This window comes from Pimephales promelas, chromosome 2 (genome assembly GCF_988280905.1).
Source record: "Pimephales promelas chromosome 2, fPimPro1.hap1.1, whole genome shotgun sequence".
NCBI lineage: Eukaryota > Metazoa > Chordata > Actinopteri > Cypriniformes > Leuciscidae > Pimephales > Pimephales promelas.
The window spans coordinates 47803972-47831933 of record NC_142770.1 but is presented as its reverse complement, the minus strand read 5'-3'; the positions used below and the strand labels follow the sequence as shown (position 1 = coordinate 47831933).

Genomic DNA, 27962 nt, shown 5'->3' with positions numbered 1-27962 from the left:
TTTCTAATACACATGCTAACACACACGCTGCTTTATTTAATAGTGAAGTCTGAGTCTCTTCCACCTGTATGAAACACATTTACACATGTATTTCTCCTCATAGACAGCAGTGAGACTCTTCTGTGGATCACCTGATGATTTCTGCTCCTCTCATCTCCGTTTCACAGATTTAAACTATGTAAAAAGTCTTCTAATCTTGGTAAATAGATCATCATCATCTGCTCTGTAAAGTGGAACAGAAGAGAAAACAATCAGTGTTCAGTGGAACAAAGTACAAAATATTATATTTCAATTACTGTTTTTGGGGTAAAAATGTTAAATTGAATTCCTGTAATCCATCGCCATATTTTGAAAAGTTTGGATCAATGAGCATTAAATAAAAGTCCATAACTGTCTTCTGTTCAAAATTTATATAATGAGCGAGTTCATCATGAATCCATCAATCCGTGTTTGTCTTATCCTAAACCACTATGGTCCACCTATAATAGGCGTTTACATTGGGACTATTTTACACTGGTTCGGGTCGCTGCCGCTGCGGAGTAGCCCAGTACCTGCGTTACTCGTCATAGACGTACACAGAGAGAAGTAGATCCGTCTACATCGTTCTTCCGAAAGATGCATTATTCTGTTAATAAACATTTATTATCACTCGCTATTGCGCCAAAAGCGTAAAAAATAAAGCCTCACAAATAACTTACAAGTATTGAGGCCCCAGAGAGCAGTCATTTAGTAATAGGTTACATTCTTTCATTTTTACCAACACACCACTGTGAATATGTTTGTTTTTGCATTTCAAATAGGGCCAATATATAGTCTTCTCCTAGGCTTACATTTTTAAATTACAAAGGACCTACCGATGTTTTTGTTATTGTATTTTCAATATTATAGGGTATTATTTGTGCATAAACATATATGGTTATGGTAAACATAATGTTTGTTTGAAAACCACATATTTTGTCATCCTTGCTGCAAGCTTACAAGAGCTTAATATTTGATGATAATATCAAATATTAAGCTCTTGTAAGGCCCTAAAATATTTTCTTGGGAAAAAGGGGGTCTCAGACAAGAAAAGGTTGGGTACCACTGTTGTAATCAGGTTAATTCTTGACTTTACATGATCTTGCTAGTCTGGGTTTCCCCATACTGCCTTCCTGCAGAGTGATTTTATTCAAGCTGAAAGGCAGTCTGGATACCATGGCCAGATTTTCGCCTCATTTAGGGAACCAATCACAGAACGGGGAGGGAGCCGCAAGACGATGACAACATGTGACACACCGACGCAGTTTGTTTATATCTATGGATTCAACATGGCAGCAAACGCGAAGCTACCTTTTGATGCAGCCTTAGATATTGTTTTAAGCAGTTTAGAATGCAAGTTTATTTAGAAAAAAGAGCAGCTTTTGGCGTTATTGTTGTCTCGCCATTAATCGCCCTAATGGAGGACCAGTACAGGAGGCGATCAACCTGGAATATCTGCCGCTCAGCTGTGTCCCGAGAAAGAAACTGCGATGAAGAATTGTCGATACCAACTTCTGTTCGGCAGTCCCGAGGCCTGGATGAGCGCAAAGTGGCAAGACATGTTAGCCACAGAGTTGTATAGTACCAACCTGCTAGTAGGCATCGTCTTCGATATATCATATTGTCATTATGCCTGTAGACTACCTACTGTGGTTGTCACAGTGCCAAAGTTGTGTGGCTTTTCAATATCAATATACAGCTACCGCTTTAGTAGCATAACTTTCAGCTGTGCACACATACTCGATTAAAGTTGTTGACACTTTAGTCATTAAATGAAAATTTAAATTTTTTTAAACTTGTGAAGTACGAGCGCAAACAATTTCCAATGCAAATAACAACTTCAACATCTATGTTAAACTGTACTTAATACTTGTGTTTTTCTAATTGAAACGATTGGCTATGAGCTACGTACAGGCGCATTTGATATAGACATTCTTAGCACCCAATAAACGGCGCCGGGCATTCGTAAACCACACCTCAAATACGGGAAAATGAGCATATGGTTCCCAGACCCAAGTCTCAGCGTTAGCCAGGCTATGATCTTGCAGAGATATTTGTGTTTTTAAATATAAAAGATTTAAATCTGAATCATGTTCATATGTGTGTCTGTGTGTGTCGGTGCGACTCCTATTGAGTCTCTGTAAAGGAGAAACTAATGAGTGAACGGCGTATGGAATAAACCACAGCGAGCAAATACTAATGTTATTTTGAGTTAAACACAAGCCTTTAGTTAAAGCCGTTTGTCCTCTAGTTTAAACATGTTTGTAGGCTCTTAGTAAATAACTGAGAGTAAAGTAAGTGTCGAGTAGTGTGACGTGTTGCTTGTCACAGTAAAAACACACTAGAGACAGAGACATTGCTCATGTGAGCTGGACGCTGTGAGCTGAAGCTGGAACTGCACTGATTTTAGCAGGAGTGCAGCGTTTCCTACAATCTGACCAAGTCTGTTTCACACTCAAATGATTCACTTCTACTGACACAGTTCATAAAGCAGGTGTTGATGTATAAAGCTGTGACAGTGAGCTTTTCTTCTCTTTCCTCCTTTGTGTTCAACATTTCAATAACTTCACATTATGTTCTCACACAAACCCTTTGTTGCAATAAATCTTAATGATAATTTCCTTTTACGAATGTTTGAAAGGATTGTTCACATATCAGAGGTAAATGAAGATGTCTTTAATATCTCAGTGATGTTTCCTCACCTCAGGACACAGTTTGAGTCTCGTAGCTCGTCTCTGAGCCGCTGCTTTGAGTCTCCGATCTCATTCTCTCTCAGATCAAGCTCTTTTAAAAACTGCAGAGCTTTTGAGTTCGTCAAAGACTGAGTTAAAGAAGAAACATCTGTAATGTCACAGTACCGTAGACTAGAGAGACACAAACAGAGGAAGAGAGATTATCTTACAAACAAATCATGAATGTGAAGAATTTTACACAGATATAATGTGAACTCAGACTCACTGTCAGATATTGAGAATAAAGTGTTTTAGTTTAATAAACCCAGAAAGTGAACTGCTATAACCAATGAAACATAAGCCCTGCTGTCTTCAAATAAATAAACTTCAGTCACACTGTAATTGCTGTACAGTATAATGACACTAACTGTAGTTTCTCCAGCTTGAATTGTGGGTTCATCAGTAGATCACTGAGGTTTTTCACTCCAGAGTCTCCCAGATTATTCTCACTCAAGTCCAGCTCTCTCAGGTGTGACGGGTTTGATTTCAGAGCTGAAGTCACATCAGAACAACCTTCATCTGTCATATAACACCAGCTTAACCTACATTAGCAGAGAGAGAGAGAGAGAGAGAGAGAGAGAGAGAGAGAGAGAGAAAATGAAGAAAATAAGAGACTCTTTATTCTGTAAAGTCACATCATCTTCATCAGCAAATAAAACAGACAGAGGAAGAGAGATCTTCACCTTCATTTCATCAGATCACAAAATACTAAAGTGAAAATGTTTGTTCAAATATAATGTTAATGTGTTCTTGTTTATACAGTTGAAGTGATTTTAAGCATTTTGATTCTTGTATGTGAATGTGACTGACCTCAATCTCTCCAGTTTACAGTGTGAATCCTTCAGTACGGCACATAAGTGCTTCACTCCTGTGTTTCCTAGATTATTCCAGCTCAGGTATAGCTCTCTCAGGTGTGACGGGTTTGATTTCAGAGCTGAAGTCAGGATGAGACTCTGTTTCTCTGTAATACTGCATCTATTCAGACTGAAGACAGAGAAATAACAATAGTTCACATCTATGATGATCATCTTATTGAAGAGCTACAGCAGCATTTAGTTTCCAATAGTCTGTTTTAAAACCCAGTCACACTAGTTCTGTGCGCTGGAAGACACTGTTTCTTCTCTTTCATTTCTAACTATTTATTTGACGTCTCTCTTCTTCATTCTCTGTTGAAAATGCAGATTTCTGTGTGTACACAATCAGTGCATTGTATCAGATGTTGGAAATTAAACAATTACTATCTACACTCTAAAAAGTTTTATATGATTTACTACATTTTTTTGGTGAAAAATGTTCACACTCAAAAATATTGATTCCATTTTAAAGCAGTGAAATCAATTACAATACACTGTATAAACTAACTAGAAAAAAAGCAAACAAAAATGTGTATAGGGAAACCCAGAAAGTGCACTGTTATAACCAATGAAACATAAGCCCTGCTGTCTTCAAATAAATAAACTTCAGTCACACTGTAATTGCTGTACAGTATAATGACACTAACTGTAGTTTCTCCAGCTTGAATTGTGGGTTCATCAGTAGATCACTGAGGTTTTTCACTCCAGAGTCTCCTAGATTATTCCCGCTCAGGTCCAGCTCTCTCAGGTGTGACGGGTTTGATTTCAGAGCTGAAGACACATCAGAACAACCTTCATCTGTCATATCACAGCAGCTTAACCTACATTAGCAGAGAGAGAGAGAGAGAGAGAGAGAGAGAGAGAGAGAGAGAGAGAGAGAGAGAGAGAGAGAGAGAGAGGTTCAAAAATGCTTTAATTTCTACATTTCAGAAATCATACATTCATATACTCATTCTAAAAAAAGAACATGTACAAAACCCACAGATATTAAAATAATAATAATCAAAAATTCAGAACCATCACATCATCATAAATAGTACATAAAACATCATTAATACACCATATCTCAATAAAACTCCTAACATCATTTACAATATCATAATATGCGTACTCCACTTTAAGCCTCCCTTCCACTAATTTCCTAAACATCACTTCCGGATCCGTAGATGCCAACTGTAAGCCTTTGTTCTTCCTGGTCTTCCACACTGCCAATTTTGCAGTCCCAATAATATAATTCAATAAACAAACTTTCTCCCTCATCAAAAAACTATATATTTAACCCTCCAATAAACACTTTATCTGAAAAATCTTGATCAAATTTCCTGAACCATTCTTTAAGAAGATTAAAAAGACTCTGTAGTCTTTCACATTTTAAAAACAAATGTTCCAAGTCTTCCTGTTCACCACAAAACCTACATTCCCCACCCACAGCTGGATTCAAGTGCGCCACATGTCTGTCTGTAGCTATTGCCCTGTGAATAATCCTCCATTGCAGATCAGCAGTTCGCTTCTCCACTGGAGGTTTATACAGTGCTCTCCATCTGTCCCTTACGAGGAACTCTTTTGTCAACAGTCCTGGCCACCCAGAGGCTTTCACTCTCCTGAGCGATTCCTGATGTAGGACCTTCACCGTGATGTAATAAATGGCCTTCTTTGATGTAGACTCGAACAGTTCTATTTGAGGAAATTCAAAAAACAAGATTGAACCAGCCTCCTCACCTTCCAGATCCTCCTTACTTGCGGGAGCTATTTTTATCTTCGGAAATTCTTTTTCATCAGTTTCCTTCCTTGCAATGATCTCTCTGTAGCTGCTTGGTATTGCATTGAAAATTTCCTCCATCAGTTTTTCTGTAAGTCTTAATGAACGTAATCCTGTCACCTCTCTGATGGTCTCAGCTGATCTCCATCCATTCCTGTCCAAGAGATGTCCCAGTTTTACAACGTTGTTCCTCAGTAAGCTCGTTCGTATACTCGCAGAAGATAACATCCTTGTCTGGATCATTGGATTAAACAGCAAGGGTTCTTCAGTGACCCATTGTCCTTGAGGATCAATCTCCCGTTCTACTTTAAAAACAGTTCTCCAGACCTTCAACATAGACTTATAAAATGGTGTAAGCTCAGACAAGCTCACTTCCTCCAGTTTTATTAGGAATAGATGTTTATCCAATCCCAGTCCTCCTGCTCTCTGTAGCAAAGCACAAGCAGTTTGGGCCCAAGTCAAGTCCTTATGATAGAGGAGTCTCTGTGCAGCTTGTATCCTGAATGCACTGATACGACTCCTCACATCCACCAACCCCTGGCCACCTTCCTGGACAGGTAAGTACAGCGCAGCTGCCCGGATCCAGTGCTGTCCACTCCAGAAGAAGTCCACCAAAGCTCTTTGTACACGGCAGATCAGTTCATCAGGTGGCTCCATGACAATAAACCTGTGCCACAGTGTAGAGGCAGTTAGGTTATTAATAACCAAAACTCGCCCTCTATATGATAACTGTGGTAATAGCCATTTCCATTTAGACAATCGGGCGAGCACTTTCTCCAGCATTCCCTCCCAATTCTTCATCTGGAACTGACTATTCCCTAAGTATACACCCAAGACCTTCAGCCCTTCCCTACCCCATTTCAACCCACCAGGAAGCTGCGGAAGTCTTTTACCCATCCACTGACCAATAATAAAACCCTCACTTTTCCCCCAGTTTAACCTAGCTGAGGATGCCTTCTCGTATTGCTCAATCCCAGATAGCAACATTGTTTCGGCCCAGATCCGGCCCACATCTGGCACTTGTGGGATGCGGATCTGGCCCACATGTAGCGTGGAATGACGGCCCTTGGGTGGCCCACTCCTGTTTGCCAGAATTGGGCCACAAGCAGGCCATAGCAATGCCACATGTCAGCCAAGAGCAAAGAAATAAACCACAACTGGACTTTGAGCCACAAAATCTGTGTATATTAAACATGGAGTCATCTCAACCTTAATAAGCCTGTTAACAAACAGAATCACTGAAGGAAAGTCTTAGATGAAATCACCTGAAGAGAAAAGAAGACATTAAATCTGAAGATCTCAGCAGAGGAGGATTAAACAACTCCACAAACAGCATTACCAGCATCACTTATTACTAACCCTGACTGACTTTATTTCTGTCAGACTACAGAAGATTTTATTGAGAATTAACAGAGGTTTAACTCTGTTTCATTTGAAGTCACCAAAACATCAGAATCTCTGAAGGAGAAAATCGTAATTGGTTACCATTATGGAGATCAGTGTTTGCTTTAGTTGGGCTCTTGAGCCTTAAGTCATTTATTTTAGAATTTGCTCGGCTATTGTACTTTTGTTATAACAGCCAAATGAACAAAGGTGATATGATGGTATTCACTGTTTGACATTGTCATTGTCTCACGATCATTTGACCTGAGCAGAGGCCAATCTATGAGTTAAATTTACTTTATTGTTTATTGTTACAAAACTGTCCTTGTAAATCATAATGTTCTTACTTTTACAATGTAGTCCAAATAATTTCTTAAAACTTAATTTTAAACGACATCATGAATCAGCCTGTGAATCTCAATAATGGTGGCAATTATAAAGCATTTTGCAGTGTATTCTGGATGCCACCAATCAAGCCTCATTCATGGCTCCCATCATGCATTGCTGCATGAATAAATAATTAGCTTTTTTCGTCACCATTGTTGAGATTCATAGGCTAATTCTTGATGTCTGTAAGTGCCTACCTGAAATATTTTTAAGTTTTTTTTTTTTTTGGTAATTGATTTGATAATTTTGATTTAATAGAAAAGGCATATTCCACAACAACAGTGCTGCATTAATATCCATAAGATACAAAGCTTAACTCTGAAATTATACACTCACTGATTCAGGCCAATTATTGATTATGTAATAAAACAATCAACATCGTCAAATCTTCTTTTCCATATGTTCATTTGGCTGTTATAATAGAAATACAATAGCCAAACATATTCTAAAAGAAATGACTTAAGGCTCAAGAGCCCAACTGAAGCAAACACTGATCTCCATAATGGTAACCAATTACGATTTTCTCCTTCAGAGATTCTGATGTTAAGGTGACTTTAAATGAAACACAGAGTTAAACCTCTGTTAATTCTCAATAAAATCTTCTGTAGAAGTCTGACAGAAATAAAGTCAGTCAGGGTTAGTCATAAGTGATGCTGGTAATGCTGTTTGTGGAGTTGTTTAATCCTCCTCAGTTGAGATCTTCAGATTTAATGTCTTCTTTTCTCTTCAGGTGATTTCATCTAAGACTGTGTCTGTAGTTCTTGTTCTGCTCGTCTCTTTTTCCATTCTCTTCTTTCCTTCAGTGATTCTGTTTGTTAACAGGCTTATTAAGGTTGAGATGACTCCATGTTTAATATACACAGATTTTGTGGCTCAGATAAAGTCCAGTTGTGGTTTATTTCTTTGCTCTTGGTTGACATGTGGCATTGCTATGGCCTGCTTGTGGCCCAGATCTGGCAAACAGGAGTGGGCCACCCAAGGGCCGTCATTCCACGCTGCATGTGGGCCAGATCCGCATCCCACAAGTGCCAGATGTGGGCCGGATCTGGGCCGAAACAATGTTGCTATCTGGGATACTCTTAGTTAAAACTGCAACATCATCCTGGCCTGTAATGAAAACAGTAACGTCATCAGCATAAGCCGATACAGACACCCTAGAACTTATGTCTCCATTTGGAATTAAGACCCCATTGAGATTTCTCCTTAACTTACACAAAAGAGGTTCAATGACAAGGCTATATAACTGTCCTGAAAGTGGACAGCCTTGCCTAATTCCCCGAGAAACAGGTATTGGCGCACTTAAACCACCACCAGCCTTCACAAGAACAAAAGCATTGGAATAACACAACTGAATATATGAAATAAAAATATCACCAAAGCCAAAATGCTGTAAAACATTATATAAATAGGCATGGTCAACTCTATCAAATGCTTTCTCTTGATCTAGAGAAAGAACACCAAACTCATAATTATTCAGCTGACCTATTTCAATAACATCACGCAATAAGGATATATTGTCCATTATAGATCTCTCAGGAATACAGTATGTCTGATCCTTCTGCACCAATTGACCCAGATAACACTTTAATCTATTAGCCAAACATTTTGAGAATATTTTGTAGTCAACACACAATAATGACACTGGTCTCCAATTTTTTAGAAGTCCCAGATCTCCTTTTTTTGGAAGTAGTGAAAGAACTGCCCGACTACAACTTATGGGAAGTTTCCTACTTTGACAGCATTCAGACAGTACCTCATAAAAGTCTTCTCCTAAAATACTCCAAAAACGTTGATAAAATTCAGCAGTTAATCCATCAATTCCTGGGGATCTACCCGTGGACAACTGCTGCATTGCCTCTGTAAGCTCTTGAAAAGTAATGTTATTATCCAGAGTCTTTTTCTGTTCACTCTCAATCTTCGGTAGATCATTAATTATATCCTCAGCACTTTCATGGTTACAGTTTTCAGAAGCATATAATTGTGAATAGAAATCCACCGACATCTTCCTTATTTCCACAGGATCTGTTGTTATAGAACCATCATGACGACGAAGATGATACATTTGCTGCTGTGTTGTATTTTCCTTTCCAAGATTGAAAAAAAATGTGCTAGGGGTATCCATGTCTTTAACAGAGCAAAATCTTGCCCTTATTAGCGCTTTCTTTACTTGCTCTTGTAGAAAAGTTCCAAGTTCTTTATTTTTCTTTCGTAGAGCATCATCATGCACAAGTTCATTATCATTAAAAATTCCTTGTTCTAAAAGTTCAATGTCTCTTTGTAATCTTTTCACAGTTGCCTTCACCACTGATCCAACATGGGATGAATAATTCTGACAAAATATTCTTATGTTCACTTTTCCAACATCCCACCACTGACTGAGATTCTCAAACGAATCTTTCTTCATTTTCCAATTTTTCCAGAAAAAAATAAATGAGTCACAAAAATTAATGTCCTGTAGCAATTTAGCATTAAAATGCCAGTAATAACTCGGTTTTGACATATTTTTTAAAATAAAATCAAAAATAACCATGTGATGGTCTGAAAAACCGTTAGGCAAAATAGAAGCATTCGTCACCCGATTATTCCATACTTTACCCAAATAAAACTAATCGTGCACCACTGACTCTATTATCATTTACTTTAAGCCAAGTATATTGTCTAGATCTTTTATTAATCATTCTCCACACATCTAATAATTCGAATTCATGCAATACATTTACCAACATCCTACTTGATTGAGTATGTGGCTCTTCACCATTTCTATCAATTGTAAAATCCGTGGTGCAATTCCAATCTCCTCCCACAACAATACACACATTACTATTAATTGTCTTAATTAACCTTGTCATTTTCATAAAAAAATCAATCCTCTCAGATCCATTATTTGGTGCATAAACATTCATTAGCACAAATACCATTCCTCCAACCTCAACCTTAGTTAACAACAGTCTACCTTTTATGACCTCATCCACAGCTAAAATATTAACATTGATATTTTTCGAAAATAAAATAGCTACCCCTGCACTATTATTTGTCCCATGACTTAAAGTGAGCTTCCCTCCCCACCACATGCTCCATTCATTTTCATTATCAGTATCAGTATGGGTTTCTTGTAAAAAAACTACATCAACACAGTTAATTCTAAGAAACTCTGAAACCATTGCCAGTTTTGTCCTATCTCTACCTCCATTTATATTCAAGGAGCCAACCCTCAAAAGCCCCATAAGAAAAAGGAGATAAAAGAGACAGGACAGATAAAAACGTGACATACAAAGTTTAGAAAACACCATGTGCAACTTCTTCATTTTACTTTTTTTTTTCCTTCCTTAACCTTGTTATCATTTTCTTCAGACGAAATCTCTTTTTTTTATCCAAGGCTTCATAACTGACATTTCTCTGCAATGACAACACTGACCCAATGAATTTATCTGTGTCTGGAAAAAAATCCGTAACTTCCACTACTTTCCCAAATGTTGCATCCAAAAAGTTATTAATTTCCTGCAACGAGTAAGTATCCTCCAAAACTTGTGAACCTATCTCAGAAATATCAGAGACTGACTCATCATCTCTTAACTCCTTATCCTCAGACATTTCAATACATCCAGATGTCCCTGCCACTTCATCATCCACAGTTCCATGAATTTCCGCCTTTTCATTTTGATCAGCAAATCCCGATTTTTCACCTTTCTCACTAGACTCATTTTTATCAACCACATCATCATCACCAACAACATCCGTTTGTTTATCGCTGTGAACTTGAGCATCACTCTTCTCTCCAGCATTAGACTGTTTTACAGTCTCAGACTCGTTTGCTACCGCATCACTAGGCCCTGCAGTCTCCTCACCGTCCTGGGCTTTATGTGGACACGCCATCCTTTTGTGGCCCACATCCCCACACTCAAAACACTTCATGCTTCCAGAGTTTGCATAGATCATGTATGCCTTACCTTCATGCCATACTCTAAAAGAAATGTCTAATTCTGGCTCATTCAGAAACATGAACACCTGTCTCCTGAACGACATGACATGCTTTAATGCAGCATTTTTACAGCGAAGTGGAACCATTTTAATTGCGCTAGCAAACTTCCCATAACGAACTAATCCCCGCTCAATCTCATCATTATTAATGAACGGGGGCACGTTTGATATTGTTATGCGCGTCGTCGGCGTAACCAGCGGTGAAACATTAATGAAATCGCCACTTACCACAATTCCGTTGATAACGAGACGATTAACTATCTCTTCCTCCTTTACAAAAATCACAACAGCCTTGTTCATCCTCGAAGCCGAAAAAATGTTTTCAAACCCGATCTGCTCTCCAACCGCGACTAGCACATCCTCCACCTCCACACCTGGCGCAGGAACACACCTGACTCCATTACGCAGAGACACCGGTGGCGGTGGCTCTCCCCCATTCGGTAACGACGCCATCCCAACACCGTCCCGGAAAAAAAAACTTTTCTCAACTTGACCTACTTTCAAAATCAACCGTTATACCCCAAATTTAAGATGAAAATAAGGAAAAAGTAAATACCAGTCACCCTCTCCCCTAACGAAACCCCCCCACACACCCAAACGCTCCCAGCGTGCACCGGAAGTGAGAGTGAGAGAGAGAGAGAGAGAGAGAGAGAGAGAGAGAGAGAGAGAGAGAATGAAGAAAATAAGAGACTCTTTATTCTATAAAGTCACATCATCTTCATCAGATCACAAAATACTAAAGTGAAAATGTTTGCAGAAATTTATTGTGAAATTAGACTCTGTGAGATATTGAGTATAAATATATACTGATATATTGAGTGAATAAATTAATATTGAGTGTTTTAGTTTAAACGTTTGATTCTTGTATGCATGATATACAATATCTGAGGTAGAAGTGTGCCTTCGGAGCGTGTGATTGGCTGAATGTGAGGTGGAAGTGTATGGAAGTAAAATAATGTCTAATGTTTTTGAAACAAAAAGCATGTTGAATTGCACCAATTCACAAAAAAAAAAGCATTGTGTTAACCCTGCTTGCATTTTAATCCATTGTATTTTTAAGGCTTACATTTTTATGGGCTGAAATTGAACATGGTTGAATATTTAAGCTGTGAATATTTCAATTAAAAACATTTTTCATTATTAAAAATGCAATAATCCATATTCACCTTTCATATTTCACTTCCAAAATTTTCAAACTGTTTAAAAATACAACCTATAATATTCAACAGGCAATTTTCGGTCCATTTGATTTCGCCTTGAAAATTCGCTTCCACAAATTCAGTGGTTCAAATTCGACAGTAAATTCAACGGTGACATCCAGAAACTGCAGGAAAAGCAGTAGATTACTGAGCATACTCTCTATCTGCTGTTAGACGGCTTTACCAGCAGGGGGTGCACGCGCATGTTGAAACAAAGCAACAGGAGAGGCCTTCACAAAACGTCATTTGCTGAAATGGACAGAGCGATGAGTATGAGTTATAATTTATATGTGTGTGGGAAAGATTGATTAAGACACAAAACACACGAGCCTTTACTCAAGTGTCTTATGAGACTTATTTTTGATTTGTCCACAGCAAAACTAAATTCTCTTGCCGTTGGCATTGATAGTAAAACAACTGTAATACACTGAGACAGAGTGAATTGTTTGTTATAGTCACTATGACGGAATTTTTTTTTTTTTTAAACTTTAATGATGGAATAAATTGCTTTAAGTGTCAAAAACAGTCTCTCTCTCACACACACACACACACTAACACACTCTCTCACACTAACACACACACTCTCTCTCTCACACACACACACACACACACTAATGATTATCTTTGCCTCTTATCCCACGATTGTTATACAGTAATGTAAAAGTATGGAAGCAAATGAGAGACATAACTATTTGAAATTTAACAGCCACTGAATACTTTTACTAGTTTTGAATACTAGTTTTGTATTCAATTTTATTTTGAAAAACATTTGTCTGAATTTATTTGCTCGGAATTCAGCCCTTATAAATTATCTTACTTTGGAAACCATGCGTCTGAATTTATTTGTTTCGAATTTACCTCTGAAATTTAAAGGTGCAATGTCAAAAAGTTGAGTATCTATTACAGTTTTTCTCGATTGTTTACACACATTTCCTGCAAGTATGCCTCATACTCTCAGAACTCTACACACAAATCTAAAAACACTCACACAATCGGCAAAACCCCTCAATTCTAGTGCAAAATGAAACTTTACATTCAAAACAATGTTATATATTGCTCAAAATGTTATTTTATTTTCAAATGACACACACAAACCATTATATGAATAGACAACAGAAAATGTTTATGCTGTTACAGTAAAAATCTATGCTGCATCCTCTCTTCGGTTTTGGTATTTTATGCTAAAGCTCTGATTGCTAATTGTAAAACTGTGAGACGTGTGTTTGTCCATGTGACGAGTCAGTGTGAATATTTGAATGGTAGTGTGTTCCTCATGAAAAGAAGAGATTTTCTGCATGAAAATTGTGCCAAATGCAGAGAATGTGTGTGTAGTGTTTTGAAAAAAGTGTGTTTTAGAGCTGCAATTTGAGTGTAAAGCAGGAATTGTGCTTGTAGTTCATCAGAATTGGTTCAGTGGGTTGGTGAATGAGTTACATGTTGTGGTCATTGTGTCTCAAGTACCAGAATTTGTGTGTAAACAATTGAGAAAAACTGTAACAGAAATGCAATATGACATCCATAACTATGTTTTCAGTGGTGTATAAAGAACTTACTTAATAAACCGTAATGTTTTTATTATCTTAGAATGAGACATTTATATTTCCATAACTGCGGGAATCCCCTTCTATGAAGGTCGCCATATCGTGACGTCATCTTTCTACCGTAGCCGAACGTGAACAAACAGTGCTACAGAACGCGTTTCGCCACTACCTTGAAAGAGAAGCAGCAGTAGTAGTATTAGCAGAAAGCTAGAAACTAGCCATAAACTCTGTGAGTAGTGACTTTTCCCTTGAGTAGTGTAAAATATGTAGTTGGCATTGTTTCATAACTTAGTTCTCCCTCGCTGTATTATGGGTTTGCTATGTGGGGAGAAATGTGCTGCTGGTTACGTTTGTGAGACAATCAGCTGATCACTATTATTATATTAAATTATATATTAAAACCCTTGATCCTCACCTGACTATGGCTTTGTAAACTGTATCCATGATGTGGTTTATAATGGATTGTGGTACAGAAACAATGACAATGTTACACACTCTTGTCTTACTCTGGCTGTTCTCTGCTGTCTCAGACGACGAGAAGTTTGTCCCGTTTTAGCAACCGTAGCTTCTTCGAAAGGGAGGGGTGAGCAGTGGGCTAAGCCCTTAGTGCAAACTCGCAACCGAACCGCTAGACGTCACTAAAAATCCCACACTGCACCTTTAAACAGGCCTATTAAAAATTCCATTTTAAAAACCTGAATTTCGATGAATAATTTTCAATGCTCACAAATTCAGATACAAAAAAATAAAATAAATCAACGTACAGAATTTCAGATAAAATACATTCAGGTTAAATTATGAATTATGGGCGTGCTCAGAGTAGTAGCCATCAGCTTAAAAAAAACAATTTCTGGGTTATTTGGCTTGTTTGCTGTACTCCTTGTCTCACAACAGCTTTTAAACATTGTTTTGTTTTTTGTTATAAGTCATAAATGACAAGGAGGCAGCCTCTCGCAATGCAAATCAATGGACACGGTTGGATTGTTTTTCTCCCCTGGTGGGGGCGTGAGCAGCCGGTAACAAGAAGTAGTGGAAGGAGAACGTCCTCGTCTCAGTTCTCGCGCATGTGCCCATAAGGAAGTAATGGAATAGTCGAATAAAGTCGTTATTTATGTTTTTTTCGCAGAAAAAGTAGTCTCGTCGCTTGATAAACTTATAATTGAGCCGCTGTAGGCACATGGAATATTTAAACATTTTCTTTAATGACTTTATGGGCCGTCAAGAGCCAGTCCCTTAGGCAGTCTATGAAGGAGTGATCCAGCTCTCAGATTCAATCAAAAATATCTTCATTTGTGTTCCGAAGATGAACGAAGGTCTTACAGGGTTGGTACAGGATGGGGGTGAGTAATTAAAGACTTAATTTTCATTTTTGGGTGAACTAACCCTTTAAAGTCTTGTGCTGTTTTATAAAGGCACAAAGCCATATCATGGTTTCGATTTTAGTTTGTTGGCAAAATATAGCGCTAGAGACCTTTATGTTAGGGTATACATTTTACATCTCATATGTGTTGGGAAAAGGGAGAAGAGAGAGTTCAGAAAAAGACGGTTTCGAACTCGGGTCGAGAGCATCAAAAGCTTCAAGCCCTACGACCTGCGCCACCGTAGCTATTTCGTGACAAGCTTCTTTTGCTAAAAAGACAGACACTTAGTGCAAATATACGCTCCGTTATCTAAAAAGTAAAAAAGAGCCCCAAGTGCGCATGGCCAACTTGCAATAAATAAATTTGATCAGATCGGCCCTCGCGGCCTCGAAACACAACCGGCCCACAGGGGAAACTCCCACCTCTCCCGATTGCCACTCCGCCCCTGGTGCCCAGGGCCCCTTAGATGTCATGGGCCCCTGAGGCAAGAGCCCAGTTGCCCTAATGGTTAATCCAGCCCTGGTGGTCTGTGAGTGGTGTGTGCATCTGGCTCCTCCTAAACGGACATCCTTTACTGTTCTGATCTGACAATCTTTGGTGGTTGCCACCGGGTATTAATTAGCCCTAAGAGCATAATAATCCTTTATACACAACAACAATAAAATAGCACAATGACAGGATTAATATGGTATACCCACGTTGTAACAAATAAATAAAAGATCTTTTTCACAAAAGTTATCTTGCGCTTTTCGTCCTGTCAGTCATTGCACCTCACTCTAGTCATGTGACTCCTGTGGCTCAACTTACCTCAGTATCTCCAATTTACACTTTATATTCTTCAGTCCAGTGCAGAGCAGCTTCACTCCTGAATCCCGCAGTTTATTATTGTTCATGTTCAGCTCTTTCAGATTGGTGTCTGATCCAAGAACTGCAGCCAGAGATGAACAGCTTTTGTCTGTTAAGTTACAATCATTTAACCTACAATAAAGTCACAACACAGAATTAGATTGTACACATACAATACATTTTCTATATACTAATATGAATGAAATTTTCCACTTATTTAATACATAAACAGCATATACAGCAAAGAGGCTGAGTTAAACTAACATTTACCTTTAAAAACTACAATTTCCTCAACAATAGTGTTTTTTATACAGTGACAAATTTCCAAGACAAAATGAAACATATTTGAAAAAATATTTGTGTAAAGCTGTTATATCTATAGTATATTTTCTCTATTTATGTCACCTGATAGAGTTTAGGTTCTTGCCAGTGTTGCCTCTGTCTTTCTTAATTGGGGACACTTAATATTAGGGGTGTGCACAAAAATTGATTCACATTTGTATTGCAATTCGCTTTATGCCCAGCTGCACTACTTCCTGAACTTCAGCCAGCTCCTTAGCCGTTTCTCAATATCCGTACTTGTCTGTACTTGTGTTCTTGTGGACTTGTGAAACGTCATCAGTCGCTGCCGAAGTACTGTTCCAATTCAAAGTTCACATCTAGCCAAGTCCACTTCAAATCCCCGGATGTGTTCTTGATCCGCCCCGTTTACAGAGGATGCATCGAGAGGTGACTTGTGTGGACTTGAGATAGCCTGGTAACCCAGAATGCACCTCGCACCAACCAAAAAGCGTCAATAGGAGAGGAGAAAATCCGCGAAATATCAAAATACTACTGTTATTGAGTCATGAAATGTAATTTTAAGAGTGTTTCAGGCGAGAATGTGGTTGTTTAAATCTCAAATCTGTAGTTTATTTATAAAGATAGTGCCTATCTGAAAAATGCATCAGACGTTTTCAGACTCGGAGTTCTGACATCCAAGCCTTCAGCGGATACTCAGCGAGATCAACCCCGACTGGAACAGCTTATCCTCGGCTAGTGCTTCTGACGTTTGCCGCCGGCTCTGATCTCTCTATAGTGGATAAACCTTATAATTCGTCTTGTGTATAAGTCTATCTTTGGTCTAATTAAACTATAGTTTGTTCCATAGTTTGAGGTTTCATAACGTTATGGCTACAAAACATTTTTTTTTATATTATCTTCTTATATGAGCAATAAAATAAAATGACATAACCCTGTCTCTGTTTGATATATGTCAATAAAAATCATTGTTTCATATTTTTAAAATGAGAACAAAAAGATCATGTTCATTTTGTTATAAATATATGCAGTGAAGAGAATCGCGTTGCCTGAACCACATGGCCATTAGGCTAATGTTGTTTTTTTGTTAATGAAAAGAGTCAGAGTGGTGTTTTATAAAATATTTCGTTTTATTGTTGACGAAAAGATGCAGAGTTGTTGCAAATTTCGTTTTATTGTTGCCTAAAATATAGGCTATATAAAGAGATAACCAGAGTAGCCAGAGCGTGCTGAGTGACGCGATCAAGTACGCTCTGTTCCATTTGCAGAAGAACCGGACTTGCGTCCTCGCATCCTCGGGAGTTCGTTCTCCTGAGTCGAACTTGGCAAGTCTGAACTACCAAGGACGCAAGTCCGAAGTCTGCGTACTTGGTATTGAGAAACGCCTACTGTGTAGGACAGTCGATTGGCAGGAGCAGGGTTGGGCACACCTGGTCTATATCAAGCAGGGTCACCTTTGTGTGCATTTTATTTTGTGATTTCATTGGAAAGAATAAAGAGTTTCCACAACGGCGATAGATTGAAGAGTGCGTCCGAGTGAAGACTGTGCGCGCACCACAAGAGTATGAAGTACCAGGTTGACTGGTGGTTAAGTACTTCATTTAGCATGATTGTTTGATCTGACTACAGCACTTTAAAGCTAAATATAAAAGCTTTTTATTTCAGTTTTAATTTAAACTTAAATTAAATGTATTGGAAAACTGGCCAAAGTTTTTATTTTTGTATGAAGATATAATGTAATAGCAAAATACATTTAATTTGTTGTGTTTCTTTTCTTTTAAATTGTATGTCTACTGCAATACTGTTTTTGCAAAAACTACAATAAAACCTGTTGGAAAGCATCTTTTGCAGTGATTTTTGTGTGAGCATATCAGTGAACACCCCAGACCCCTCGGTGAGTTTCACATCTTAGTAAACTAAAGTTTAATGCGTTTTATGAATGATTGTTCCAGTGCACATAGACAACCATTGTGTAGGTGGAGGGTGCTAACACACAAACCTAAAATTCTCGGGACAGCAGCATTTGTCCAAATTTCAATCTTAACCGTTCTATTTCATCAGAAACGATCTTAAAACAGGGCTTTAAGTGTAAAATACCGAACTAACCCTTTAAACTACAGAAGTACTCATAGAAATAAGCATTTAAATATATAATTACTGGGAGAAACTGAGGGACAACTAGTATATGATGTGGAGATATATGTATTTTATTTTAGTAGCCTGTTTTATAATAATCTCAATGTTTAAACCTTTCAAAATTTCATATTACGTTTTGGCAATATAAATAACATCTATTCTGTACCAAATTACATTATTTCCCACCAGTTTGGGAATATTAATAAAATATGGATTTTTTTTCTACCTCAAGAATGAGTATGTGATAATATAATTCTATGTAACAAGTCATACAAGTCTGGTGTATCATATGATACAAAACAATCATGCAAACATTTTTACAAGATATTTAATATTTTGTCTTAAATTGTGATAAACTGTCTCCACACACACACACACACACACACACACACACACACACACACACGCAGATAGCTTCATGTTTATGACGGGGAATCAATATTGAGATACATGCATTTTTCAGATGAGAGTAAAACATGACAAAATATATAAAAGACTTACAGAGCTCTTCTGGAGGCTTTAATGACTGCCGATAATCTAATGAGACACTCGTCTGATTTCTTGAATTTCTGAAGCTCAAACTCCTCCAGCTCTTCCTCTGATGTCAACAACACAAAGACTAAAGCAGACCACTGGGCAGGTGAAAGGTCACCAGATGAGAGACTTCCTTTGCTAAGGTGGGTCTGAATCTCGTTCACCAGAGTTTGGTCGTTCAGTTCATTCAGACAGTAGAACAGATTGATGGATCTCTCTGCAGGAAGATTAGCTTCTAATTTCTGCTTGATGTACTGAACTATCTCCTTGTTGCACTGAACTATTTCCTTGTTCCTCCGGTCAGTGTCGTCTTTCTTTGTCAACCGACCTCGTAAGAGTCGTCGAACTATCCCCTTGTTGCTCTGGTCAGTGCCGTCTCGTTGTGTCAACAGACCTCGTAAGAGTCGTCGATTGGACTGGAGTGACAGACCGAGGAGGAAGCGAAGGAAAAGGTCCAGGTGTCCATTGTCACTCTCAATCATGGTTTCATTTCTGTTTTTCTGTTCTGTAGACTCATGATCAAACACACTTGTCTTGTTGATGTCTAGAAACAGATGTGCACAAAGGGCTGCAATAAACTCTTGAATGCTCAAGTGAACAAAGCAGTACATGGTACCAAGAACGATCCCTGTTTCCTCCTTAAAGATCTGGGTACACATGCCTGAGTACACTGATGCCTTATAGACGTCAAGACCACAGGCTTCCAGGTCTGTGTCATAGAAGATCAGGTTGTTTCTTTCCAGCTGATGAAATGCCAGTTTCCCCAGTGAAAGGATGGCGTCTTTATCCCAGGAAACATCTGGTGTGTATTCTCCATCATATTTCCGGCGGCTCTGCTGGATCTGAAAGCGGAGAAAGTGTGTGTACATTTGTGTCAGAGTCTTGGGAGTGTCTTCAGTGTTTGATTCCTGCAGTGTTTTAGAGATCTCATCAGCCTGAGTGTTTCTCACATCATTATTTCTCTTCTCCTCCAGAATGTTCTGGAGAACAGTGGCTGAAATCCAGCAGAAGACTGGGATGTGGCACATGATAAAGAGACTCTTTGATTGTTTAACATGATCTATGATTGTGTTGGCTTGAATTTCATCCTTGACTCTTTTTTTAAAGTACTCTTGCTTTTGTGTGTCGCTGAATCCTCGTATCTCTGTCAGCCGGTCGATACAGTCAGGAGGAATCTTACTGGCAGCTGCTGGTCTGCTGGTGATCCAGACGAGAGCAGAAGGAAGCAGATTTCCCTTCATGAGGTTCGTTAGGAGAACATCCAGAGAGGCTGGTGACGATACATCACGCCACGTCTCATTACAATCAAACTTCAGAGGAAGGCGACATTCGTCCAGTCCATCAAGGATGAACAGCACTTTGAACTGATTCCTTCTTGTAAGGTTCAGTCCTTTTGTCTCTGGGAAAAACTGAGTTATAAGGTCCATCAAACTTAGTTTTTCTTTCTCCTTTAAGTTCATCTCTCTGAATGGAAGAGAAAATATGAAGCTGATATCTTGATTTTCTTTTCCTTCAGCCCAGTCCAGAACAAACTTTTGCACAGAGACTGATTTCCCGATGCCAGCGACTCCTTTTGTCAGTACAGTTCGGATCTTCTCGTCTTGTTCAGGCGCTTCAAACAAATGTGTGCATTCAACCTGTATCTCTTGTGCTTCATGACGTCTGGAAGCAACTTCAATCTGTCTCACCTCATGTTCAGTATTGACCTGTTCACTGCCACCCTGAGTGATGTAGAGATCTGTGTAGATGTTATTCAGGAGTGTGGAGTCACCTTGCTTCGCCATTCCTTCAAACACACATTGATACTTCTTCTTTAGGCCACATTTCAGCTGATGAATGAAGACCAGCTCACCTAAACACAGGAACAGAAAATAGATAGTTTTAGTCTTCATTTTCTCTCCTACATTTATAAGAGACAATCAGACAGATGATGACGAGTCTCTTGCCTTCTAGAGCATCAGCAGCTTCATCTTGCTTCATCTCTCTCAGGTAATGTAGTGTGAGATCAAGAGCTGCTGATTTGATACTGGATCTGTTCTCATTAAAGTCCTTCACAAAGTGTTGTGTGTTCTCATGTTGTAATATTTTCTTTAACTTCTCCAGTTCATTCTTCAGAAATGTGATTATTTTTCTCTCAAGATCCTACAAACAAAAGTAAAAGAAAAGGCAGAATACACAATTTAAGCCAAATTGTACATATACATTTGGTATCAACAATTTATTCAATAATTATGATCCATGTATTTAAAAAATCCAGTTAAAAGAATAACATGTTAACCAAGTTGTGCCAAAATGTGTTTAAAAGAAAAAAAAAAAAAAGATTAATTAAATTTCTTTGGTCAATAACATATTTGTTTGTTATAATATTAAACATTTATACAAATGTTTTTTCTTACCTGGAAGATCCCAAGAAGATTGTCTTTGAAATTCTCGTGTTTCCTGTGAGTCTGAAGGTCTGAGTCTAATGTCTCATATTGAAGCCTGTAATCACATTAATAAAACACTAACTGATATTTTACAGAAAGAGAAATAAGCATTAGCTGTGAATACTCTGACAAATATTTGATCTAAACATATTTCATGATTGGTATTCACTGATACAACTTTTAAAGAGTCAACGTGTGTCAAAATGAGTAACACAAAATACCTTTTATTAGATGATGGTGTTTTCTCACTGAAGTTTAGTGGACAATCATTAGACTGATCACTCTTCAGAGACACAGAGCTGGACACATGTGAGCCTGATCTTACACTGATGACACAAAGAACATTTGAAAATGTTTAATGTTGCAAATAGTAATTAAATGTAGTATAGCTGTGCATTTGTTCATTTATAACTACGGTTTGTAAGGCCTGCTAAATCGATCCAATGGCGGTATTGGTGAAGGTTTCATCCGTGTTCGTCTCTTCCCATGGCAAAGGGATTTTTTATTAAATGCAATACATTTTAACTTATGTATTAACTCGCTTCATCTGACTCCATAAAATGAAAAGGTTTTTCAATGATATCTGTGCATCATTAAATACATGTTAATGTTTGACTATTCCTTTTTACTCTAATGAAAATAAAGTCAAAATCTGTTTATTTTGACAATTTATTATGTCAGCTAAATGTATGATGTCAATTTCACAATCAGTTCAAAGATCATCAATCCAATAATCAACTGGTCTAGAATAAGAGGAAAAGATGTGAACCCAACATTGTATGCTACGTGAGCTGAGAGTCACGAGACCCTCAACCACACGGGCTAATCTGAGTACAGAAAAGAGCCCTGAGCTCTCCGTTGCATTTCTTTATATATCCAGACCTCCTTTGATATGTAGAACATGAGTTTACAGTGGGAAAGTTACTGCGCTCAGACATGAGTGTGTGTGTGTGTGTGTGTGTGTGTGTGTGTGTGTGACCATCTCTCACTCCACACACATGTAAAGCGTCTGCTGTTGTGCGGTCAGACACGTGTGTGTGTGTGTGTGTGTGTGTGTGACCATCTCTCCCTCTGCACACATGTGAAGCATCGGCCAGATTTACTGGGGGTAGAAATTACTGGGCTGACCATTTGAAAAGGAACAGTGGAAATTAGCATTCACGAGTTTTGCATTCACCTTTGGGAAGTCGAGACCACATTCCTTTGTGTGCCAGTTATTCCTAAACTCTTAAAAACCGTATTACCTTTTCTTTTACTTATCTGGAAATAAAACACTTGTACCATTCACACTGAGACATTTCAACTAATACTAAACATATGTATAAAACTTTATGATAGTTGTTCAGATTAAACCATATATATTCTTATGTGAGTTTGGCTGATCAAACAAATGTCCCATCTCGTTCAGGCGGCAATCGCGTTTCGGAGTCGGGATAGACAGAATTGTCATTTGCATGGGCCATTATTGCATCATGAGTAACTACAGTTTACCATTTTGCACGTCTGAAGTCTTACCAGTTTAAACATTCAGGCGATCTTGAACTGTTTGGTAGACTTGCGCGCTGTCTGAGAGATGTTTTTTTCTGCACACATACAAGCCGCCTCACACGCTCGCGGGTAACAACAGTTATTTTCGTGGATTATATCGCGTTAACAGCCAAAAACATGCGACAATTATGTATATTTCAGTCTTGGTGACTGGTGTGTATCCTCTAAACATCTTGTTTTAAATAAGCATACATCGCACGTGACATTATGTTAGTGGCTACAGGATCTGTGCACAAGCTCTTCAGTGACAGCAGCCATGGTCTGTCATTAATCTGGTTGTCAAATTCAACAAAACATGGCTTTCATTTCAAGGAATCAGGAATAATATACTATGTATTTAATTTAGTTTTTTAGGACTAAAACACTACCCAGTGTTATTTTACATTTGATTACTTTATTCAGTCTCTGTAGGACTATTTCTGAAAACTGGTGTCAGACCTAAGCAAAAACTTTTCTCTTTATATGTAGGCTATCTATATTCTATTTTTTCAATTTTATTCAAAGATTGAAATCAAGCTTCCTTGTGTTGTGTAAATTCTTAAGAACAAAATTACCCCATTGTAAAAATGCAATGAATGAGCATTCATTTTAGGAGATAAATGTAATAATAATAAAATAAAAAAAGAGTCTAGACTCCCCCCTCAAATTAAAAATCTGACAAACAGTTTATGACATCCTTCCAGAACTTGTGTATATCAGAACATTCCCATAGACAGTTACAGTTCCTTTATTATTTTGGCATTTTGTATATATATCAGGAATATTTCTAGACATATGATTGAGTTTTTCAGGTGTTATATAAACCTTTGTCACCATACTGTAATAATTTAATCTGCGTGTTTATAATTTGTTTTTGCGCCTACTTCAGTCCATTCAAATTCCCCTATTTCTTCTTGTCTTGAATGTCTTTCCTCCATGTGTTTAATTTGTCTACAGCAGAGTCTTTAGATAAATAATAATTTGACAAATGGACCTTTTCACCTCTTTTTCCAATTATTTCCTGACAGTTTGGGAATGTACATAATATCTGTAGACCCGGAAGACATAAAACTTTTAGGCTGTGAAAATTTGAAAAAAAATGTTTTGAGGGAATCTGGTGTTTATAACACAATTCTTGAATGTAAGAAGTATTTCATCCATACACAAGTCTTTAATAGTCTGAATACCTTTAGTTTTCCATACTTTAAATCTTCGGCCTTATATTTATTATTATTTATTGTTACACAGTTTCTAACTGGTCTTGATGAATGTAAAGGGGTCATGTTTGCCTTCATGTTTGCTATTAATTACAGCAGTTATAAATGTAAGCTATTGTATTTTGCTGAAAATCTTAAATGTGTTGATTAAATGAAAACAGGTTTACTGAGAGTTTACTGACACCTATTGGTTATTTACTGGTTCTACTGCCTTAACAATGACACTCCCAATGGATAAGATGAGGATAATTTAATAGCATTTAATATAGCTCCGTGTACGTATGAATAATGAACATCAGAAAATAGTCTGATAGACTGTTTAATATACAACACATGACTTATTTTGGTATACAAACAACCAATTTGTAACCAAAGACTAGGCTATGTAAAAGCTACTTTAATTAGTAACTTTTGAAAGTTTCAGATTTCAATTCATAAATAACATAGATAGAGGGGGGCCCAAAAAATGCAGTCTGCCTAGTGTAGTCCTTTTATTTAATCCGGCTCTGAACACACACAATACCTTTTATTAGATGATGGTGTTTTCTCGCTGAACTTTGGTGGAAGTCCATCTTTAGACTGATCACTCTTCAGAGACACAGAGCTGGACACATGTGAGCCTGATCTTACACTGATGACACAAAGAACAGAGAGAGAGAAAACACTTTAGTAAAGGAGGATCAACTGTGTCTGAAACACATCTGTGTCTTCATCTTATCCTCCACAGAAACACACACACTCACAGAATGGGCTATATGCACGCATAAGTTCCGCATTTGACATAAGGATGCTCGTCTGTTGGGGAGATTAAAGCGGAGGAAAACCGAGGAAAACGGGATTATGGCAGAGTCTTCAAAATTTCCTTTCCTCCCGTCTTTGAAATGAAACGTTCATAGGTTTAGATGTAATTTTATATATGTTTATTTGATATAATTTTAAAAAGAAGCATAAGCACAACCAAGGGTCTGTTTTATCTATTTATGTGACTAATGTTTCTTTACTATAACCATGGAGTATAAAATTCAATATAAATTCTCGGTATTGCATTGGACTCTACGATCGGCGGGAGTTATTGAGCATCCTTAAACCTTCACTGGAAATACCGCCGTGCATAGAGCCCATTAACAGTTTTATAGTTAACCATCATTTTATTTACTGGCTCGCATTAGGCTTAACAATTTCTTTAATATACATGAGTGAGATTAAACATGTTGGGGATTTATAAGATACTTGACCATAATTTAAAATAACGTTTAAATTTTTTGATTATTGACAGAATAGAGAGCAGAAATGTCTGTGTGACAGTTTTGTTAGCATACTTGAATTAAATTAAGTGTATAGTTGTTTTCTAATGTCTATAAATAATTTTATGATCTAAAAACTAAAGTCATTAATTCGGATTAATTCAGCGTCTAGAAGGTTATTAACAAATTATTAACTGTGATATTTTCTATAGAGCAAACAGGGCTTTATGGACACTGGCAGAGTTACTTTAAGATTTGCAAATACAGAGCAATGCTTAAAGTTGTGTTATTGACAGGGAAACACAAAGTCCAGTGGAGTTTAAAGTGAGAGTGTGAAAACAGACGCAGTCTCACCTGTGTTTCTCTGAGAGACTCATCTGAGAGAGAGAGTCCTTTCCTCTTTCCTCTGACATACTGCAGCTAAACTGACCCTGAAAACTGATCAGAAAACACTCAATCCTTCAGCATCACCTGCAAATCACAACATTTACACACATCAACAATAAAGACTTATCATCAACAACAGCAACAGCAAAAACAATCGATCAAATAAAAGAGTTTTTGATTATGTAGGCTCATGAGTTTAACTGACTCTAAATATGAATTAATTGGGGAACAGAAATGTACACTGAACTGGAAAACTGAACTCAATTTGATATATTGTCTATTCAGTTTAATAACAGCAGATTGTTGTTGATTGACGTTAGGCTTCATCTGTCTGTCTACTGTAAATGTTTGCTTCAAAAATACTTTCGATTTCACATCACAAAAACAACAGCCTAACACGGAAGAGGAAATGGGAGAAAACGTTTTAGAAACATATTCGTGTTGAATAAACGTTTCTCAATAAAACATTTTGTGTTTGTACTGCAAAAGATTGTAATTTCAGTCAGATTCTTCTTCTGTTCAGAGTCGCAGAAGAACAGCCTTCTGTAACTTCACATTTAAATCTCGCTTAATATACAATACGAAGTTCCTAATAATTACAAATTACTGTAATGGAGAATGTAATAAACTTACTTGCAGTCTTATATTTGGTTGGTATTGTGCTAAATCGACATTTGTAGACATGTTTTCTGAATCATAGATGAAATCAATTCCAGTGAGCGACAGGTTTGGGTGTGGACAGGTGTTGCTTTAGTTTTCTTCTTCTTCTTCTTCTTTCGTGTATTTTAGATTTCGTGCATTACCGCCACCTACCGTGATCCAGAGACTTCAAGCCACATTTCCCATTATTACCCACTATATAAACATAGCCAGCGCTGCGTGTTCAGCTCCTCTGGCTTCAAAAAAACCTTTCAAATCCTGTCAATTAATCCTGTATTTTTCAAAAATCTAAATAATGCTTCTCTATTATCATTTTCCTGTTCTGGTTTTAATATTATTCTCAAAGTTATGTCCGTTTCCTCTTTTCTCTGAATCTCTTCAAATATATCCTCTTTATATTTTTCACAATACATGATAACATGCTCTACTGTTTCTTCCTCTCCACACCATTCACAAAGTCTTGTTGGATGCTTGGATATTAATTTCAGTGTTTTATTAAAGGAACACTCCGACTTTTTGGGACTTTAGCCTATTCACCTTACCCCCCAGAGTTAGATAAGTCCATACATACGTTTTTCATCTCCGTGCATGCTATAAGTCTGTTTGACGCACCCACCGCTAGCCTAGCTTAGCACAAAGACTCGATGTGACTGGTTGCAGCTTTCATACTGATCCAAATGAGTGACAAAATAAGGCAAACGTTTTCCTATTTACATGTTGTGATTTGTATAGTCACATAATGTACAAATAACAAAGTCAAATGAGACACAGACATCTTTTGACCGTATAAAAGCTGGGAACTATTCTCTGAAGGCGAAGCACTGCTACTTTGACGGCGTAATAACCGCATCACCGGAGACACGCCGTGGTGAGGAGCGGAGAGTTCGCTCGGTGTTTGGGTAATAGAGTCAGCAATTTATAAATAGTAAAAGCGTAGTTTACAGTCATGGGTTTTCGCTCTATTGTAAATAGCTGCAACTGTAAACAGGGGAGGTAATACCATGTTTCACAGAATTCCAACTAAAAACGCTGACTGGATGAAGAAATGGCTAACTTACTCTGGATATTTATCCAAACACACCTAAGATTATCAAGGGACATTATGTTGCTCGGTACATTTCAATGAGGACGACTATTTTGAAAAAATGGAATTTGCCACACGGACCATAATGTGCTGAAGGATACGGCCATCCCATCGATAGCACAGACAGGACAAGTGGATCACCTGCGGCTGAGGTAAGTGTTCCGTTATGTTTTTAGATGACCTACTGTAACAGTGCCATTAGCCAGATCTAATGTAACGTTAGTGAGACTATTATATGATTAGGGTATGAATATGTTTTTATCTTGATGCGGTGCGGACGCGCTTGGGAAAAAAAAAAACAAACGCGTTCACCGCGTTGAACTTGCGCGCGGCGCGCCTAGTAGCCTAAATTTGAAATAACCATGGAAATAACGAACTTGAGCGTGCAA

The 27962-nt window shown here is 37.8% G+C and overlaps 1 protein-coding gene across 2 annotated transcripts; it reads right to left on the bottom strand.

The window, feature by feature from the left end:
* Nucleotides 1-26599, bottom strand: LOC120484835 (NACHT, LRR and PYD domains-containing protein 3). 2 transcript variants are annotated; one of them, XM_089119067.1, is made up of 13 exons: nucleotides 26463-26599; nucleotides 25797-25913; nucleotides 24722-24829; nucleotides 21676-21780; nucleotides 21425-21509; nucleotides 20975-21170; nucleotides 18996-20880; nucleotides 16020-16190; nucleotides 4252-4425; nucleotides 3561-3734; nucleotides 3119-3292; nucleotides 2721-2882; nucleotides 1-223 (listed from the first exon to the last, which is right to left on the bottom strand). In XM_089119067.1, exons 2-13 carry the CDS (start codon nucleotides 25853-25855, stop codon nucleotides 175-177), a joined length of 3342 nt encoding a protein of 1113 aa, XP_088975193.1. In that variant the 5' UTR covers nucleotides 25856-25913; nucleotides 26463-26599; the 3' UTR covers nucleotides 1-174. The 2 variants fall into 2 exon arrangements, with proteins under 2 accessions (XP_088975193.1, XP_088975194.1); XM_089119068.1 differs by having other exon boundaries at nucleotides 25797-25880.
* Between the last annotated feature and the right edge of the window lie 1363 nt (nucleotides 26600-27962).

Bases quoted from the DNA above. Each gene is read 5' to 3' on its own strand.
- LOC120484835 (XM_089119067.1), bottom strand. From the start codon at position 25,855: ATGTCAGAGGAAAGAGGAAAGGACTCTCTCTCTCAGATGAGTCTCTCA. The intron at 24,830-25,796 runs GTGAGACTGCGT...TTGTGTCATCAG, and splicing joins AGTCTCTCAGAGAAACACAG to TGTAAGATCAGGCTCACATG. The intron at 21,510-21,675 runs GTATTTTGTGTT...ATGTGATTACAG, and splicing joins ACACCATCATCTAATAAAAG to GCTTCAATATGAGACATTAG.